A 21209-nucleotide genomic window follows, 5' to 3' on the forward strand; every position below is an offset into this window, starting at 1 on the left:
GGGAAGGCTCTAAAAAGAGAGCTAGAAGATTGATTTTAAAGATAAGGTTGGTAGATTAAGTCTTTTGGGTCAAATGTTGTCCCTACATGTTATATTAACTACTCAATTGGAGGCTCCCCAAGGCTTTATATTCTCAATAAGTGGTATCAACCCTTGAAAGTGTAATTGCACAATGCAATAGCTCTAACTATTGCACTAAATGTCAAACCCGATATTTGTTTCATAGTTGAAACCTTTTTTTGTACTGATCAAATTTCTCAATTACAAATCAAAATACTTTTAAATTTTCTTAATTACACATAAAAATTGCATCAAATTTTCAACCACGGATAATGTTTTTAGCGAACCCACCTCATTTTTCTCAATTACAATTCAATATCCGATAATTATTGGGACTTTTTTTTTAATTTGTGTGAAACCTTTTTTGTTTGAAAGATTCCTAATCTCATTCCTATTTCGTGTAATAGCTTTCTATTATAGAAGGATAACTTCTATATGAAATGAATTGATATCATAGTCTTATTAAAAATTATAAATTTAAAGATATATTTAGTATGATCTATACTATTATTTAAGGGGCTTCTCTAGTTTGGATTCCTTATTTTTCAGTTCAAAAATGCCCCTACAATTATATGTTTAAATAGAGACAAAATTAAAGGACAATCTAGTAAAAATACAATTTTAACTCCCACTAAAACATTGCCTAAAAAATAGGACCACTCTCTTATTAATTTTCAAATTGTTTTATCCACTTATAAATTAAATTCTCAAAATAAAAATTATATCTATAAAATAAAAACACAGAGTTTTTTTTTTTTTTTTGCTAAAAAAAAGCCTCATTGCACGCGCGAAGTGCGTGTGATGGGGCTAGTTTTATTTAAAGTTTTAAACAATGTGGCATCCTATACATTATCAGATTCAAGAAATATAATCTTTACCTTGAAAAATGGAGAGAGTTCACTTAAATAGGAGAAGATTTTATCTTGAAATTTGTCTTTTCCTTGCCCAAATTCCAAATCTAAAAAAATAAAATTATTCTCTAAGGATAATCAATAGCAAAGTATTCAACTACCCTATACTAAATCAATAATTAGTATGGTTTTTGATAAAATTTATAGTGTGCCTTTGTGTTAGAACTCCAAAAGGAGGTAAACCAATAAATTATGTAAATTTTTTTTTGAAGAATCAATAAATCATGTAAAATTATCTTGTACATATATGCAAACAAAAAACTTGAATTCAAAAATTAACAAAAACCTTTTCCTTCTCCCCTCCCCTCACAGGTTGTTGTGGGTGTTGGGAAATTTAAATCCCGGTTGTGTATAAAGCCAAGTGATTAATTAGTTAAATAATGAATAGTCATTAATTAAGAAAACAATACCAATTTTGTATAAAAGTAAAAGAAATAGAAATAATAGAACACACAATATAGTAACCTAGGAAAAACCAACGGAACAACTTGTCACAAAGTAAAAACCTTCCCAAAAGACAATCCATTGTATTGAGAAAAGTTTATAATCTAAGTAAAGCATTTAAATAGACTCTACAACTCTAGATGACTTACTGCAGAAACCTCCACCGCTTCAAAACCTCTAGACTCTTCAACATATGAACTCCTTCATGGATGACACATCCGCGTCATGATTGGAACCTCCGACTGACTCCAAGAACTTCTTAAAGGTATTCTTCATAGTAGCAAGTTTATAATGGTTGCTATAGTTTTAGCTTGTTCACCAATTGATGTTTAGATTCACTTGAAACTCTCAAGTATGGTGAAACTGAGGGAAACTTGGTTACAAAAACCCTAACTACACAAACATGGTTTTCACTCTCTCTTGAGCCTCTCTAGAGATGGCTTATAAAGTCCTTTAAATGCCGCAAAAAAGTGATCTCAAATTGGACTTAAAGCATATAAGTTATGCACTTTTTAGCGTTGTTGATTTACGTGTCTTGATCGATCAAGCTTGCTATCGAGGATAAAAAAAAAAAAAAAAAACTAGGCTTTTCTAGGTTAAATCAATCGGCTACTATAGAGACTAGTGTTGAGACATACTGAAATGTACTTATCTTGAATTGTTCCTCAGCAAACTTTGTGTCTTCAACTTGATACTCAATTACTACTTTAAAACACATCAATAATTAACGAAAGACATATAATTTAGTACGGTTTGACAACTTTAAAATATATGAACCTAAACGTAAGTACTTTTCTTTTTATGGTATCTGTACATTTTTAGACCCCTTTAAACAACCAGAATAACCTAGTTATTTAGCCAGCTTATTAACTTAGGTAAATTATGCAGATCTAAGTTAACACAAAACAATCATATCATGCAAAGCAGCGAAAATATAAATAACACAATGATATGATGACCTAGGAAAACCAAACAGTTAAAAAAACCTAGGGAGAATTTAACCTAGCTATCCTCAAGGTAAAACTGAATCCATTATAAAAGAATTGAAGTTTACACAATAGCGACTTAGACCACTAACATCGTATTGCTACCTCGAGTAGGAAACTTACTACCACGACCACGTGATAACTCCGAGTCCATGAACTACTTCTTTCTTGGATTCCCAGCAAGCACAAGCACTCCTGCTTGTATATTTTTAAGCTCTTAATGCAGCAATTGAATGATCATCAAGTTTTTGACATAATCTTGATCCTTGATAACCCTAAGTATGTGTGAAGACAAACACCTCTAGATCTTATAGAAGATTCACACACACAGCATCAACAACCTCTAAAAACGTGGCTAGAGTTTTCCCTTTTATACTTAGGGCAAAACATAAAACCCTACACGTAAAACGGGTTTGGGCTGAGTTGGAGAATTCTGCAGAAAAACAATCTGCACGACTTTTTATCGGTCGAGTTTAATTCTTGATCGATCGAGCCAGGCAGAATTGCACAGTAAATTCTGCAGCAACTCGATTCTAATTTTACATAAAAGACACATATTTTGAGCAGTTTAAACAAGACCAAAAATGTTTTGATTATGGTTTGTTAATATTACAAATTAGTGTTCTAATACATTTAAACCTAAAGGTCTTAGAACCTAACAGTATCAACACAACATATATTCTCATTGAGGATGTTAAAATAGCAAGAAAATAAAAAATCATACCTAATGTATAGCTCTCACTTTTTGCAGGCGAAACTGCAACAAGCATTAGTTTTTTTACTAGTAATAAAAGTATAAAAGAACAATAGAGGAAAGGAAAAAAAAAAAAAAACGTAAAACCCGACATTGCCTTGTTGAAGGAAATGAATAGGTTTTCTAGCAATTCAAATAATAGTAAGAACTCGCAAATTAAAAAAAAAAAAAAAAAGAAGAAGAAGAAGACACAAATGAAAAAGGAGCACAAATCATTTAAAACATCTTATATTTTATATCCTAGAAGTAGTTGTACCCTTTCCTTAGGCATAGAACAGAAATTTGTTTGATAGTTGCAATAGTTGATCCATTGAGCAAGGATTCTTTTCAAAGATTATATTGTTTAAATTATACTAATACAAGCAACTTTTGTTTTTGTTTTTTTGTTTTTTTATAATTATTATTAGTTTCTTATTTTTAACATTGGAAAGTCCTCTTTGAAGTAATTCGAACCCACTAAAAGCAAAATTCGCAAAATTTGGTAAAGATAGGGGTCTCTCTGTCGTCTTTACCTTCCAGGTGCAACTTATGACATCTAATTAAAAAATTGGTTAAAATTTTCTTGTCTTTTAATGAATTGATAATTGAAATACATCCTAACCCATGAAATAGAAGCTACATTTTGGACGGATTATGAAATAGGCCAAGGCTGTCTCTCATAAAGGTGTACTTCATATATATACATATGTATGTGTGTCAATTGTCCTGTCATATCATCCAAAAAATTGGATGAGTCCTAATGGGGAACGAAGTAAAGACTTTAATAACTTAATGTCAATGTTAACACTTAACATGATGCTTACCAGTTTATTTATTTATTAATAACTTTCTTACGTATTACCAAAACTAAAAGACCTTTACTCGGACATAGATTTGTTTTGGTTTGTCTTTTTTCCTTTTCCAATTTCAGATTGGCTCCACAACAGTCAGGGTCTCATTCATAGTCATGTAGCAATTGTCCATGGGACCATGAGAGAACTGAACTCAATCTCTCACACAATCCTTAAAAATTTTAGCCTTGCACCTTGAATTTTGTTGTATCTATATAGGACTAGCTCTCCTGTATATGATTGTAGGCACTAGACAAACGTCAAAATATGTATGTAGATGCAGTAAACCTGTAAGATTCTAAGGGTACATTGTGCTGCTCTTGACATAACCAGGAAACGTAATGCTAAAAGAATCATTGATCATGCCCTTGAGAATTCATTAATGAATCTCCACTGTCGGTCTGAAAATTAAGGAAACAAAGAGAAACTGTACTAAAAGTGTAGGGTTTAGTACATGTACATGTACATGTACTGTGATGTGTCTATAATAATGTAAAGGATTGTAAGGTTAGAATAATAGGAGTTAGAAAATTAAGTCCACTAATTGTCTGAAAATTTGTTGCTGAATAAAGATAAGCGATTCACCATTAACAAAAAGCACAGAAATTAAAGTAGATAATCATAAATTTAAGCCGAAATACTGTAAATTGAACAGGATGTCACTATATTACATTAATTATTTCATAATCTTGTTTGTTTTCACCTCCAATTCTCCTAAAAATTTGTACGCATTGTGGAATCAAGGTACCAGGAACAGACATATACGTGACTTCAATTCACTTTCCTAGAAATGATGTTATCTGCAAAAGGCAAAGAGATAGAAATCGAATTTGCTGTACAACAAAATAATCTCATAAAACGAAATAGTTGATTTATGTCTATGGGTACTCTATACACTTCATGAAATATTCATGAGATCTTCAACTATTTTACCTTTCCCATTACCCAATATGTGTGGATGACCATCAAACCCTTACACTTAAATATGACATTGTAGCATCTTTAGGTCTAATGATATTTTTTAGTACTTTTAAGAGAAACATCCATTATTTAAATCCCTAACCTCTCCCCATGCTCCCTCAAACAAAATATTTTAAGAAAACTTTAATATGCAATTATTTTTTTATTCTGTAAGGGCCTATTTTAGCCATTTTTTAAAAAAAAAGAAAAAGAAAAACATAATTTGTGAAGTTTATGTGGATATAACTCGCTAAATTTAACGGATAAGATGTTACTATAACTGTATTCAAATAGAAATGTCATTCAACATCGATTATTTCCTCATATCCTTCTTGATTCTTTAAAATAAGATATTGCTATGACCGTATTCAAGTAGAGATGTCATCTAACATCGATTATTTCTTTATATTCTTCTTGATATTTTTTAAAAAATGGTAACAATCCATTTAGTGGGAATTATTTATTTAAAAAAAGAAAAAAAGATTAGGGCTGAAGTTGATGATCCGGGTATGATACAATTAATGAAGGATGAAGTAGTGTTACATGTGAATCGTGAAAACAGCCAACCCTGGTTGAGCTAGAGACGTCTGACGGGACAAGCTGACATGCAATGCAGAGAGAGAGAGATTGTTAAATCTCTTTGTATGTCAGTTGGAGGGAAACCGCCAAATAATATAGTACAAGAACACAGAATGAGAAAGGACAGTTTTATTGTGTCATCCCCACCATTCTCTCTCTCTCTCTCTCTCTTACATACACACACACATCTCTGCCCAGCCACTTTTGTGTGTGTTAAATAGTAAAAGTGTTTATTGCTTCAGCAATACTAACGTAACGGGAATCTCCTCTCATGTGAAGAAAAAAACGGAACGGAAAAAGCCAACACAACTCTCCCTTCTGGGCTAGCTTTGGCTTCATGTATAGTGCAAATATTTACTACAAGAAGAGAGAATTGCGGGGAAAAGAGAGGTAGATAGTGACGGGACGTGAAAAAAAAAGAGTGGAACGACCGTGATTACCATTTCTATATTCTTTTGCAGCCTTTTATTTTCTTTGCTCTCTCACTCTCTCTCTCTCTCTCTCTCTCTCTTAGAACAGTGGCCCCCAGCTTTGCTTCTTGCACCACCATCACACCACCAACAAGTGAACAAAAACCACTCTCCTTTGTTTTCTTTTGCTTGTTATATCCCAAGTATTTCATGTTCTTCCCTCTTCTTACTTCTTATCATTCATGCTTCGATTTTACAGCTCATTGGTGCTAAAGATAAAGGGGACAAACACATTTCCTGTTTTCTTCAAGTAATGATATATCTTTTCATTCATCATCATCTCTCTCTTTATTCACTGAAATGGGTCTTTTTTTTGGGGGGGTGCTTACTGTGGATTAATTTATTTCGACCAGTTAAAAAATAATGATTGTAAACTACTGAGAAACCAAGAATTATTATGGTTCTGAATGAAAGAATCAATGGTTATAATAATGAGGACCACTTTGGATGGGATAATAAAAGCTTACATGGGTGATTTTTAAACAGTACACATACACACTAAGAGAGAGAGGTTATGTGTGTGCCTGACATTTCCACCCCCACAACCAATGGTTTGGTTGACATTTGGTGTGTTGAGGATAAAGGTTACTCTCTTTATCTCTTTATCTCTTAGCTAGTTAGCTTCCCTCTATATATATTCACACTTATCATCATAATAATAATTAAAATATTGCCATAAAATAACATGATCAAAATAATTTCAGAGGGCATTTGATGTCAAATTTCAATAATGGTTGGTTGCATGTGAGTGAAGTGGGAAGAAATTAAAAAGAAAAAAAAGGCTGTTTAGGCTAATGTTAAACAAAGATGGTAAAATTTTGGTAAAATATTTCATAATTATTGATGTGACAGATTATTAAGTAAATTAAAAAAGTAATACGTCAACGACTCAAGTGGCCTAATAATAAAAGACTTGGAGTAACAAAATTCTGGTTTTGAGTTCAAGCATCCTCTTACTAGCGAGTGCATTGATGACCATCGTTTGCCCTAAACGCGTAAAGATCACCTCATTTTCTATGCATTTTCTTTTATAAAATAAAAATTAAAAAGTGATATCAATGACCTGTTTAGATGAGAATTTGTACACAAATATTGTAAAAAAAATATTACTAAATGTTAAATGGCAAGACTTGGGGGCAAAGCGTGGCCCTGTTTTAGTGTTTTTTATTAGGGGAGCTGAATCTAAAGATATCAATAAACTCCATATTTGGGCTGACAATGTCAAATGGTTCCTCCACTAACACCCAGCATGCACCTAAATGGAAGATATTCCTTTTCAGTGACTATTCACTAATTCTTGCGTGCAACGAAAACCCAACCCATCCCTCTCTGAATCATGATAATCGCTAAATTTATGACAATTGCAGCAAGTTGTCCCTCAAGTCTATGAAATTTTACTTTTGTTCCCTTGTTATGGCTATATATACATATCACACAATATTTTCATTTGGCAAGAACATATGGTGAATTTTTGGAAATTTTCTTTCTATATTTCTTAATTTAAGGCCTCTTCATTATCTTCTTGAGAATTTATAATTCCAACCTGACCCATGCAATCCCCTTTGTCAAGTGTCATTCCATCTCTCATTTTGTGTCAAGTGTCTTTACTTGAAGATTCATGAAAAAACTTTAAAAAAAAAAAAAAAAACCAATTGAAATTATATTATACTTCGAAGTAAAATTTTGTGTAATACTTTCAACTTATTTATATATATAAAAAAAAAAAACTTCTAAAAAATCCATTTAAAAATAGATTAAGTCCATCTAAAACAACTTCTAGCTCATTCTACTTAGATCTCATTTAAAACCATCTCTAATATATTTAAATTTAATCCAAATTTTCTTACTACAACCATAAATTGCATTTAACTTGTCTATGAATTTTAATATGCATTTAATTATGTTTATTCTTAAATATATCTATGAATATGCATGAGATTATAAACTAATTTATATTTAATGGGGGTAACTCATGTTACCATTATGCTATATTAGACCTAATAATAAATAGGGTCATGCGGACATTCGTTAATAATCTATTTTAAGAAAGTTTTAACATCATTTTTATGAGAAAAGAAAAAAACTATCAAAATATTAATTACTTTTTTTTTTTTTTCCATAAAAACTTTCTTTAAATAGATTATTAAATAATGCCCTAAAGGCATTCGTTAGCATTTTTCTAATAAATATTATCTAGTTTTACTTGTGATTTTTTCCCGTTTTAAGAAGCTTAAGATATTAAATATTAAAATTCCTAACTTTTAGGTGAGACTCTAAAATCTTATAAATTGTAGGAAATAATATATCTCTAGAATAAAAATTCACACAATATTACTCAACTCATGACCACCCATAATTTGAATAATTCTCAAAAATTTCAAATTCTCGCCTTAAAATCCTACCAACCAACTGAACACAATCAAAATTCCTCTTTTGGTAGTAGTGTATAGTAACATGAATAATGTGGATGATCCATAAACTAAATAGTATGTTCTTACTTTTTTTTGGGTGGGGGGTAAATACTACTATCTCCACTTTTCATAAACAAGACATGAAAAATCTTTTTTAGACCCGTATATGATTTATACATCGGAATAATGGATATATTAGCAATTACCAAGTTATTGTATATATATTCCAACACATTTATGCAAATACCAAATCAATGAGCAATATAAGAAAAACAGTAAAAGCACAAATAAAAGATTTGGTAACAAAGTGCAAAACCAAAGAAGAACCTCTTCAATGCAAAACCCTTTTGGAAACCCACACAATCTCGTGGAAAATATGTAAAAGGAAAAATAGTGGGATATGCTTACAAAACCTTTGTATAACAAAACCCATTATTATAACCTCCACGAAAGCCTTGCTTGCTTTCTCGTCAACAAACTAAAACCTCGAGTACTTTAAGAGTTGAGGCAGTGAACCTCTTTTTTTTTCTTTTTTTTTAAAAGATTTATCTTGGTTCAAATCAATCTCTCGTACACTCTTTTGGGATCACAACTAGAGTCGGCAAACAACTATATAGGTTTTTGCAATTTTTATGAAGAAATCTCGTGGAAAATATGTAAAAGGAAAAACAGTGGGATATGCTTACAAAACTTTTGTATAACTAAACCCATTATTATAACCTCCACAAAAGCCCCGCTTGCTTTCTCGTCAACAAACTAAAACCTCGAGTACTTTAAGAATTGAGGCAGTGAACCTCTTTTTTTTTTTTTTTTTTTTAAATTTTTTGATGATGTCGAAAATATCACCAATAAGTTGCGAGCACTCTCCAACTTGAATCGAACCTGCAAACAGAAAACAAAGAGACCTAAAAGAGAGCACCGGTGTGGTACCGGCCAAAAACCCTCCGAATGTCAAGTTAGAATTTCTTTTCAACCCTAAAGTGCTAGAGTTGAGTCAGATGTGCGTACCTTTAGTCATGGGGGTTTTGGATGTATTTATAGGGGGTAGAGTCGATTTCCATCCCTTGATTATCAAGCTCCTTCCTTTTATGATTAAAACTCTTTCCATTCTCATACCTTTAAGAATTCATTTCCTTATGAAATTCCTTTGATTAAGGCTAACGTGTAGTGCAAGAATTCTTCGTATTCATGTTTGCGTGAATCACACTCAGGGCCACGTCAGCCCTAATCACATAGCGTGGTTTGAGGTAGCCTGGAGAGCGACGCATGAATTCTTCCTGTCCGTCTACCACCCATCCGTCCTCTTTAAGTCATATTACCCGTCACCTTATTGCAATCATACCAGCCATACCGTCATATTGGTTTTACCCTTATCAATTTTCATGGTTCAAACCAATCTCTTGTACACTCTTTTGGGATCACAACTAGAGTTGGCAAACAACTATATAGGTTTTTGCAATTTTTATGAAGAAATCTTGTGGAAAATATGTAAAAGGAAAAACAGTGGGATATGCTTACAAGACTTTTGTATAACTAAACCCATTATTATAACCTCCACAAAAGGCCCTGCTTGCTTTCTCGTCAACAAACTAAAACCTCAAGTACTTTAAGAATTGAGGCAGTGAACCTCTTTTTTTTTTTCTTTTTTTTTTAAAAGATTTTTCATGGTTCAAACCAATCTCTCGTACACTCTTTTGGGATCACAACTAGAGTCGGCAAACAACTATATAGGTTTTTGCAATTTTCTCGATGAAAAAGAGGCACAAGATTTACTCTTCAATAGCATGCTGTGGCAGCCTACTCTACTTCGAAAAAAAAAAGCGCAAAGGCAGTTTTTTATACGTGCATAAGAGGATTTGGGGGAGGGGGGGGGGGGGAGAAGAAGAAAAAAAAAAAACAAATGGCACCTAGAAAAAAAAAGTAATAAACTTTCAAGTTGAGTTATTGTTTCACTTGAGTGAAAAAGGGGTTTGCTTAAGTTTGATTACCATTTCTCTCGAGTGAGATAAAGGGTCGCTCAAGAGAATTCTTACAGGCTTCACTTTCTCGAGCAGCTTCAATCCTAACTTGTTCTTGAACAAATGATCAAAGTATTGCAACCCTTTTCATATTACATTTTCAATGGATATTTCAAATCTAAATTCTAATGGTATGGAAGTTAAAATCACAGCTTTAGAGCATTCATTGTGTTCTCTAAAATACCATAATTGCCTAATATAGGAAATGAACCCAATAAATACCCACATTAACTTCCCTAAACATTAGCAAAAATGACATTTATTACAGTTCTTCCTCCAAAATAGAGAACACCCTAACTTCTCCAAATCAATATTTTATTCATTTTTTGAAAAGTGGGTTTCGGTGTTTGGAAAGTAGAAGAAATAATATGTAAATGAAATAGAATATAGACTAAAAAGTAGAAGAAATATTATGTAACTGAAATAGAGTGTAGAATAAAAAGTCGGACGTGGGTATTATAGTAAGTGGCTAACTAAAAAAAAATGTTTTTTTTTTGCCTTAATCTGTATATAGGTGCATGCATGTGTTTTTGCCTTAATAAAAAATCAATTTAGCAGCTTTAAAAGCTATCATTAAGCATTTTCATCGAGAGGGGTATAAAGTACCAAAACGAACATGTGAGAAGAGCATCGAAGAGAACAAGGAAGATCTTTTGGGAGAAAAGATGAGTACTAGGTAAAAGAAAAGTACAAATTGATATATCAAAGAAAATGGTGAAATTAATATGAGGGTTTGTATTAAATAAGTAGGTGCAATTAACATTATTCTTTGTGAAATAGTAATTCCATCTCGTGGAAAATTCATTGTTTTTCAAGTGGCCTAGAGTGGAAAAGTAATCTGATTTAAGAAAGAATAAAAAAAAAATTGGGATGGGGCCAGAAATGAGTATATTTTAGAACAGAAAGACATTAAAGCTAATATAAGAAACATGATAACCTATATCAGAACTAGGCCCATTAGGCCACCGACACGCCCGTAGATATAGTCTAAGAGTCATGGAGAAGTAAACTATATATTTATGTCATGTTAGATTATAAAAAATATAATATGATGACAAGAGTTTTTATGAAAGGCAATGATTTAATAGAACAGTAGAATTGCATACCTTGAAAATGGTGTGTCAAAGCCAACGGGAAGGGCTTTATTATTAGAATTGTTGTGTTATTAGGTTACAATAAATTATTGGTGCTCCAACAAAAAATGCAAGGGACCCCATTATTATAAACAACACTAGGGTAGTTCAGGCACTTTTTGTTTCCCTTTTATTATTTTATTATTTGTTTTAAAATAAAACTTCCTTGGAAGGAGGGGGTTCAAGTTTGAAAATACATACCTGGATTTGCCTAATATATAGTATTATATATATTAATATCTTCCTTTGCTAGTGAAATCTAATAGGACTACAATAAATTATTAATATTCGATCAAGAAAAACTCTGCATGGTTAATTGCATAACATGAACCATGAAATCTTAAGCACCACCTTTCAATTCTCAAATGATCATTTTCAATATTCTAACTTCAAGAATGGTGTGCTTTTACAGCCTTTAATGCTTATCTAAAGAGCTAACTTTAAAATCATAGGAACCCAACTTGCCAAAGATATAGACTCTAATTTCACTTAAATTATAATTCATAGGGAGCAAGGATTATCATTTGATTGATGCTTCTGAAATCTCATACCTAGGGGCCCTCTAATTCTAGCTAAATGTCGGTTTGAGATTCTATCTTTGTTTCCTTAAGTCATTAGAGGGATTGTTGAATTTTTCTGATTCCATAAAATAGCTGCATTGCTTTGGTTTCATTCTAAGACTTTTTTTTTTTTTTAAAAGAATAATTTGAACAGTAAAATGAACTTAATAAAGTGTAATCTTAGGACATGACATTCGCGCGTGCACAATGAAGATGTTGGTGGGTCATTTAAGCATGCTTTAGCAACAGTTTTAAGAACATTTTGATTTTGACATTATAGGTTAATGATTAAGACAATCTAACTAGGATTAGTGTAAATCTTAATCACATGCCGAAAGGAAAAAATGTATGGCCCGCTTCAATAATGTCAAAGGATAAAAGTGAAAAACCATCAAAACCATGTTGTCTGGGTCTATAGGACTAATCTCAGGCCGATAGAGATGATGACCTATAACTCTTGTGTAGGCCATGACCCAAAACAAAACCCCCAATTTCCAAAGCAGATAAATGGTATTAGGAAATAAAGCTGCGCTATTTGCACCGGCCTACACATACATTTTCTTCCTAATGAAAATGTCAGATATTGGTGGGTTCCAGAGAGATGTTCAACTCAACTTCCTTTAAAGTTTAAACCGACGTATGAGAGTAATTTGGGTACTGTTAAGTTTTGTTACTTTGGGGGTCATAAAAACCTTTTTGGAAATAACTTTCTGTGAAGTTTAGGGCAATTAGAAATAGCTGGATTAGATTGGAACCATTTGATCCAGCAAAAATAGTGGAAATAAAATTGTTTTTGTGTGTGAAAATAATCCCAAAAACATTTCTTGTTTAACTTGCATGAAAAGTTAATAATATTTTTATAGGCGTGGTGACAACAAAGGCCGTAGTAACGAGAATTGTATGGTGGTGTTGACACCGATGATGTGGTGGCATTAGTGGTGTGGGAGCAGCAGCGATGTTTGTATTGTGGGTGGCTGTGTTAGCGGTGCGGTGGAGGTAGTGGTATTGATGGTAATGGTTGTGGTAATAATGAAGGCGATGGCAACCGCGTTTTTTAGTTTTGGGTTATTTCCTATTAACTTTGTAAAAAAATTTTGTTTACCAAGATTTTTAGCCACACCAAATACCAAAAAAAATGGAAATATTTTCTAAAAAATATTTTTTCATCAAGACAATTGTAGTCAACCTAAAACCCATAATTTGTATCCATAGGGGAGATTTTTTTATATAAAAATAATTATTATAACAAGCGAGAAGGATAATTCGATCACTAATTTTCCTGGTAAGAGAGACTGTGTAATGTCATGGAACTACAAAGTTATTATTTGTGAAGAATGAAGACGAAATTTTACTTGCACAGAAAGTGTATACCATTTTCCAAACCAAGCTTTTGCAACCTCCTCCCTCCCCCCTACGCCACTCTTCTCTCTCTTCCTATAACCACAATTATTATTGAGTTTGTGTTGGTTTTTGTTTTCAAGGTCTTAATCACACAATAAAAGCAATAATTTTCCTTCGTAGAATGTTTACATCAAAACAAACAAAACCTAAAATGCTTTCATTCTCTGGGCTAACAAATATAAAAGAAATCAACGAAATATATTGAAAACATTTTTATTAATGAAATTGCTTACAAAAAAACAAACACAGATTTGCAATCAAATGACAAGTTGGAAAAGTGCCCTTAAAGATCAAGGGACCAAAAAATATATATCTCTCTATCAATAATGTTTCTTGGCTAAAGAGGTCAACAACAAGATGTGACAATTGTACCGGCAAAGGACTAAGAACACGTTACGCCATCATTTCCAAATTCAGCTGACATTGATCATCACAGCAAAGAGCATTCTATGGTAATTAATTTGTTAAGTCTTGTTTTGTTGCAGTTACATTACTATTTTGCATATTGATAGATGGATCCGGTTAATGTGTGCCCTTACTTAGGCACACATTAAACCTTCAATTTTTGAAAATATTTTCTTGAAAATTGAAAAAACTGTGAATATTTTTTCAATTTTCGAGAAAATATTTCTAAAAGTGATTTATTATTGTGTGCCCTTGAGCATACTTTAGCAAAATCCTTGATGGATAACAAATAATGCTGATAAAAGTATCAAGGAATCATCTGCAGAGGTTAGGAGTAGACAAGAATTTATCCATACCACCGAATTAAAAGGATTTTGTTAAATGATATTACAAAGATTTGTTCATTTTACAGCAAAAGCACTCCAACCTTAAACAAAAATTGGACCTAGGTGCAGATACAGTAAGGAAAATGCAGATAACCCAAGTGCAGATACAGCCAAAGCACTCCAATTATATCAAACTACAGATACAACGCCCCCCTTCCCCCCCTTTTTTCTTTTTTTATTCCCCTCTTCTAATCTTTCCTTTGCGGCAAGGGAAAAAACTATGTTGTAACAAGCAATTACATCCATATGGATTGAAAAATTGAAAAACAATAATAAATATACTACCATTGTAGCTTATCTCCCAAAATATAAACACTATAAAGAACTTTGTTTTCATTTCCACAGGAATATCAAAGAATTCTCCACAATTAATGTGCAATCAACAGATGCTGCAAGACAGCTAAAATGATCTAATCTATTTAATTCTAAGTTACATGAAGCACATCTTACAATATAGTGAAACTATGAGCCAGAAAAACAGGTATCAAGCAAATTGTAAGTTCCTGACTTCAAAAGCTTCCTGCAGGATTTTCACAGCACCATCGTAGTTTAAGAAGCCCATAAACCAAAATTCATGGTTATCAACAGAGATAACCTGAATGTATTTCTCAGAAGAGTTGGCTCTGCTTGATGAAGGATTAACAGCTTTAAGCTGATGTAATGGGATAACTACCTATTAACATCAAAGAGGGAATAGGTAAAAACTGTCAAAAATTACAGCAAAAAACTCAACCAAAAAAAAAAAGTTGAAAAGAGACAAATTTGAGCTTGACAATTGATAGAACAGAAAAGAATCATTCCATCTTGATGACCAAGGATAACATAATTTCAGAGCAAAATATTAACACTACAGTCCCATCAGCTAAGAAAAAAAATTTGAGGATAATCAACCCCTAAGTTTTCATTAGGGATGAAGCCAGGATGGGAGGATCTATGTTTAATGAGGCAATCAATAACTCATTCATTATAGTGACTTTAAATTGAATAAAATTAATAGAACTATAGAAGATATATTTCCACTAAGACTAAAAATATCAAGAAAAATCTTCTGGACAAATGCAGAGCATCGCCAGAGGGGAGAGAGACAGCAACTTCAATCCACAAAATAGAGAACCTCTAAGAAAACGCAACCTCATGGTAGCCTTACTTCATAGCAACTTCTATTCCCCTTAAACAAACACCCCATGCTATCATAAAATTATCACCATGTCCAATTAAATATGTACACAAAAGGCAAGGTAAGATGGGACTCGGTAATTATTGTACATAGGTCCATAGCAGCTCATGATGATGATAGAAATTAACTTGAAATCATTAAATAGATGTCTAACATCTTATTCTAGTACGATAATCCATAACAAACAATACTCCTGCATGTGAATTGACCCCACTATTGTCAAGTCTAGTACTCTAACAGTGTTGGCAAGACCTGTGTGGAGCATCACCATCAAGTTGGCAGAATACAAAGAACTTCTCCTCGAAGTGTCTAACTCTAACAATGAATGCTGATTTGAAAGTTGAAACCTAAGGTACAAGGTACTGTTCAGAGGAGTTGGGGGAAGCAGGGGGGCCAGGTGTCTAACATTAAATGCTGATTCAAAACCTAGTACAAGTTACTGTCAGAGTACTTTGGGGGAAGGGAGGGGCCAGCCACGTGTCTAACATGGAATGCTGCTTCAAACCTAAAGTACAAGCTACTGTCAAAGGACTTGGGGGTAGAAGGGTGATATTTACCTTATGGGGCAGCTGCATACAGCAGCTTCACAAGATACCACCTCGCCCAAGGCCTGTAATAAGGTGACCAACAGCCTCTCCAAAGCCTTTTTTTTGAGAGCACGACTTAAACAAGCTTCCAACAGGCTAGTCACTAAGTAGCCATTTGTTCTCATTGCTACAATCACCACTGCTAAGGCACATGACACCATAACTCATTTATCTTCACCCACGCAATAAATTTTGCATTGTGACACCCACACTTGATCCTTCGCTCTCCACTTTTCTATGTTTCTCTCTCTGTACCTCTATTTGGCTTAACCACTGTTGAAGAAGAAACAGAAAATCCAAGAATAGAGAGGCTAGTACTCAAAATAAAACCTTGGTTGAGCTTTGGTGCTGGCTTTTTGGTCAGTGAGGATTTATGGTAGAGTACTGAACATGGGTAGGACTCACAAGACGTAGGACAAATTAGATACTTTGTCTACATAAATATGAATGCTTGTGGTGGGTTTAGGAATAGGATTATTTGTGGATCTATAGTTAAGAATTGTAGAAGAGGTTATGGGATTGTGGTAGGAATTAAAATGTGATTTGATGGATATTTGGTAGAAGAAAGTATGTAGGGTTTTAGGGTTTTGGTAGGTAAAAGAAAGTGCTTGATTTGTGGTGCAAAAGAGAGGATTTTACGCAGCTATGGGCTGTATAAACAGTGTCCGTGAATATTACCATAAGAAAGGAGAGGCGATAAATAGAGAGAAGAACACACAAAGGCCAACATCAATGCACTCAATATCAGTATTTGTGGATCTATAATTAGGGTTGTCGAAGAAAGGGTTATGGGATTGTGGCGGGAATCAAGTGATGAGTCATTTGATGGCTATTTGGTAGAAGAAAGTATGTGGGGGGTTTTATGGTTTTGATCGTTAAAATAAATTGCTTGATTTGGGTGGGAAAGAGATGTTTTTATGGTGTTTAAGGGCTGTATTGAACAGTGCCTGTGAATATTATCATACGAAAGGAGAGGCGATAAAGGGAAAGAAGAACACACAAAGGCCAAAATCAATTCACTCAATATTTTTATCAATTAACACAAAGACTAATACCTAAACCTTGAAAACTACAAGAATTTTACTTCAATTGGACTTCACACATGGACCCCATAAAAAAATTATTGAATAGGCGAATTTGCAAAGTAATAACAAATCAATCTTCCATGACTGCATTACCATGGGTTAAGTTTGGCACGGTGGTGATGTGATTCAGTTGAGTGGTTTGCACTTATCATGGCAGCAATGTGCTTCAGTGTGGTAGCAATTACGGGCAACAGTAGCTTAAAATGTGACTTGGGTTTGCTGGCTGATGCGTTTGAGTGGGTCTGTTTGGTTTTATGGATGTGGGCTGGTGATTTGTGGTGTTGCTTTAGCAATGGGGATTTGGGTTGGTTTGATGGACCAAAAAAGGAAGAAAAAAAACAAAAGGAGTTCCCTCACCTGGAGAATTCTAAGCTCGTGTTGGGTTTAAGTTTGTTGTTTTTTTGGGTTTTGTGTTGGGTGATTGGGTTTTTGTGTATTAGCTTGGCTGTGTGTGTCCCTCCAGAGGAAAGGGTAAAGAAAAAGAATATTTAAAACGAAATAGAGAAAGAATAAAGGGTTTGTTGAGGACTGATTTGAAAAAGTGAGTTCCTAGCTAAAATTTGGATGAAATTTTGGCTAAGCATGTGGGGATGCTCTCATGTTTATCCATATTAGATGATATACATTAGTTAGAATTTGGCCTGAAACTTCTTGGCACCTCCAATGATTAGTATATTGTATATAACCCCATCCAACTAAATAATTGTTCTCTCCTCAAACACCCTTCCCCCACCCCCCACCCCCTCCTCTCTCCCCCCTTCCCACCACAAAGTTAAAGTTTCTAAGCTCCAATCCTGACTACATTGACAACTGCATCGATGATTAATTTGCTGGAAAAACTGTTATAGCAAGGGAACCAAAAAAAAGAAAAAGAAACTACGACTCTCCTACAGTATGCAGGGATATAGGACTCCAGCAAACATACCTTATAATAGCTCCATTCAGTTTGGTCATTGTTTTTATATGAAAGAGGATCGTCACTACAAAAGGCAAGCTTTGCTGTAGATACATATAAAACTCCCATGACTGGACCAGCTGATGTGGATAGGTAACATGCAAATGAATTCTGAAGTTGCTCTTCAGGGACAGTCTCGAAAGTTTGTCGGAAAATTTTCTCATAACCACCTTCTACTAGGACCTTTGTTCCCTGTGAAATTCTTCCCATGGCAGCTTCAGCAAAACTAGGGCCCGTTTTCACTAATTTAATACAAAAGGAGGTCACTTTAATACTTTATCAAAGAAAGAGACATCACTAGTAATTTCATGTATCACATGTGGAAAATGGTTATAAATATTTGAAAAAGGTCTGTGCGTGTTTAAAAAATTATTGACGGAGAGCATATCATTCTTTCAGTAATAAAATTATGTAAACAATTACGCATTTAGTCACCTAAGCATATAGATGAGATTAGAAAGACAATAGCATTTGCAGAAGCTATTCGATGATACTTTATGAAACAAAAAAGAATATAATTTGATTTAGTAAAGAAAAGTGAGCATAGATAGTTTAGTCATGTCCAAACCTAGACAAATTGTTCTGATTGAAGAGAAGTGCATGAACCAAGATTGTGGAAGGAGCATGATGGCCCTAACTACAGATGTCTGCCTGAATACAATATGATGCTTAATAATATTGCAAATAAGAGAAGTTATTTGAATTATCTATTATCAACCCCCCCCCCCCCCCCCCCAAAAAAAAAGGGTTACAGGGTTGCAAGGATCTCTCCTTTTTTATTACAAACTTTAATGCCAAAATTAATTATAATGGAGAACTTGTGCAAATGACTCCCATTCTTCCAAATCCCAAATTTAGACCACCATTCCCTAATCATAGGTTGAGTATGTCCAAAGATTTTTTGGGCACTAAATATTTTCTGTGACACTTCAAGACAAAACAACCATATTAGATACTCATCTAGAAACCTAGCAAATCTCACCATCTATACACAAAAGAAATCCTAAATTATTAACTTTCATGACAGCTTTACAATCTATAAGTCTTATAAGCTTAGGTATGCAAAGAGATACTCAAATGTAGTAGATCCATTCATAGTAGAGTAACTAAATTTACGTCAGCCATCAACCTACCGCAACCCTCCTCCTCCTCCTAGGCTTGGGACCGGCTGTGAACAAAATATATGACACTAAGTACAGACATGGGCAGAGTTATACTCAAACATATATACATAATATTTGAAATTTCACAAGGACACAGATTAATTACTGCGTGCAACAACTTCTGTTCACATCAAAACACTAGTTTCTGTGTTCACAAATAAGAATTTTTCCAACACATAAAAAGAAGCTGCGCTACCTCAGTGAGGTAAAAAAGACTTGAGATATCCAATAATTTTTGTAAGAACACTAACACATCTTCAAATGTTATAAGCACGACCAACATATTGATTGATTTTCCATACATACTTAATCACCCAAAATAAGTCTATTTTTTTCTTCAATGAGGAAAACAAAAGGAACAACAAGAAGCTTCTGCTTTATTTAATTATCACCTTCCTATTCATTCATGTAAACATCATTCACTTGAGTGATAGAACCCAAATGATTAATACTTTCATTCTTTCCATGCATCTACCTGCCCAACTCTTTCACAGAAACACAAACACCAAATCACAAAAACGCCAAAACAGTCGCCACTCCAATAAATATAATTCTAATCATCCTTAAAAACCACATTCCTAATAATCCCCAAAACCATAAAAACGAGAACCAAGCATTTTATGATATCCACCATAACATAGGAAAGTCATATAAAGTTCATAACTAGACAAACCCGGACACATCAGCCTATAAAATCAAAAATTCAAAAGTTTCTCATACTTTTTAAAGTTAGCTCAATTGTCACCTCCTAGTGTTTCGAACATAGACAACCAGCGTTCAAATCAAAAATAAAAAATAAAATATATATATATATAAAAAAAAATTATTCAAGGCTTTGAATTTCAAACTACCACATCTAATCAAATAAATTAAGCAGGTAATTCCAACACAACACAAATCAAAGAGAAACGATTATAAATTCAAATCTTTGATCACAGAATTGTAATTTAAAAAAAAAAAAAAAAAAACTTACAGTGCTGCCAGGTGTTTCCGGCGAGATCTTCAGCTTTTTTAGTAGCTTCTCCAACTTTCTTTCCCCATCTTCCTAGAACATTCCGTACACTATTCATCGTATCTGCCCTCCCAAACCAAACAAAAATACGCAATTCATATACGAATACGTATAATACACACATACGGATACGTATAGAGAGAGAGAGAGAGATAGTAGTATACCTTTGACGTTGAATGAAGACGAAGATTGGTCAGAAGGCGAAGGAGGAACGTAATAAGTGTTGTTGTTGTTGTTGTTGGATCCGTGAGGTGATGAAACCGTGGACGATTCCCTCACCAATTCGGGGCTCCAATGCACCGATTTCCTCGCCCCAGACGACGCCGTTTTGGCCAGTGATCCCTCCCTCGGACTTTGAACCTGATCCTGACTCTGAGTTTGAGACTCCGATCCTAACACGAAACTCGTCCACTTACCGTCTCCATTCGGGGCGTGATCCGAACCCTTCGATTCGGGTTTCGGCTTCGGGTCGTTTCCCGTGGCTTGCTCCGTCTCTGGCTTTGCCTGTTCCATGAGTTTTTTTCGATTTGAATGATCTGTGCCAGTGAGTTTGGGCTTTTTTTTTTTTTTTCCTTAAAAAAAAAAAAAAATTGGATTCTTATTTTTAGCGTTTGAATATTTGTGGAGACATGGATTAAGGACGGTAATGGCCTTATAGAAAGGATGTTGACTTTTTTTTACCGCCAAGAACAACTTGCTTCAGGCCGAAGGATCTGCGAAGTAGTACTCAGGGTAAACACGTCTTTTTACGAAAAGAAAAAAAATAGTAAGAGGGTATTAGCATGTAAGTTTAATAAATCCATATTATTTATAAGATAACTTTTTTTTTTTTTTAAGATTATATTTTTTTGTGATTCAAAAATTATCTTAAACCTTACATTTAAGATAAAAAAGAACTTGAATACGTAAATATATATCTCTA

General features: G+C 33.7%; 1 protein-coding gene across 1 annotated transcript; it reads right to left on the reverse strand.

Moving 5' to 3' along the window:
- Nucleotides 1-14617: 14617 nt before the first annotated feature.
- On the reverse strand, nucleotides 14618-20904 carry LOC142625994 (GLABRA2 expression modulator). The gene is made up of 4 exons (XM_075799751.1): nucleotides 20452-20904; nucleotides 20249-20350; nucleotides 18083-18354; nucleotides 14618-14981 (listed from the first exon to the last, which is right to left on the reverse strand). The coding sequence occupies exons 1-4, from the start codon at nucleotides 20798-20800 to the stop codon at nucleotides 14793-14795; spliced, it is 912 nt and encodes a 303-aa protein (XP_075655866.1). The 5' UTR covers nucleotides 20801-20904; the 3' UTR covers nucleotides 14618-14792.
- Between the last annotated feature and the right edge of the window lie 305 nt (nucleotides 20905-21209).

This window comes from Castanea sativa, chromosome 2 (assembly GCF_040712315.1).
Source record: "Castanea sativa cultivar Marrone di Chiusa Pesio chromosome 2, ASM4071231v1".
In the NCBI taxonomy this organism is placed as follows: Eukaryota; Viridiplantae; Streptophyta; class Magnoliopsida; order Fagales; family Fagaceae; genus Castanea; species Castanea sativa.

Bases quoted from the DNA above. Each gene is read 5' to 3' on its own strand.
- LOC142625994 (XM_075799751.1), bottom strand. From the start codon at position 20,800: ATGGAACAGGCAAAGCCAGAGACGGAGCAAGCCACGGGAAACGACCCG. The intron at 18,355-20,248 runs GTAAGTTTTTTT...GTATTAAATTAG, and splicing joins CGGAAACACCTGGCAGCACT to TGAAAACGGGCCCTAGTTTT. The intron at 14,982-18,082 runs GTATGTTTGCTG...TGATGTTAATAG, and splicing joins CTGAATGGAGCTATTATAAG to GTAGTTATCCCATTACATCA.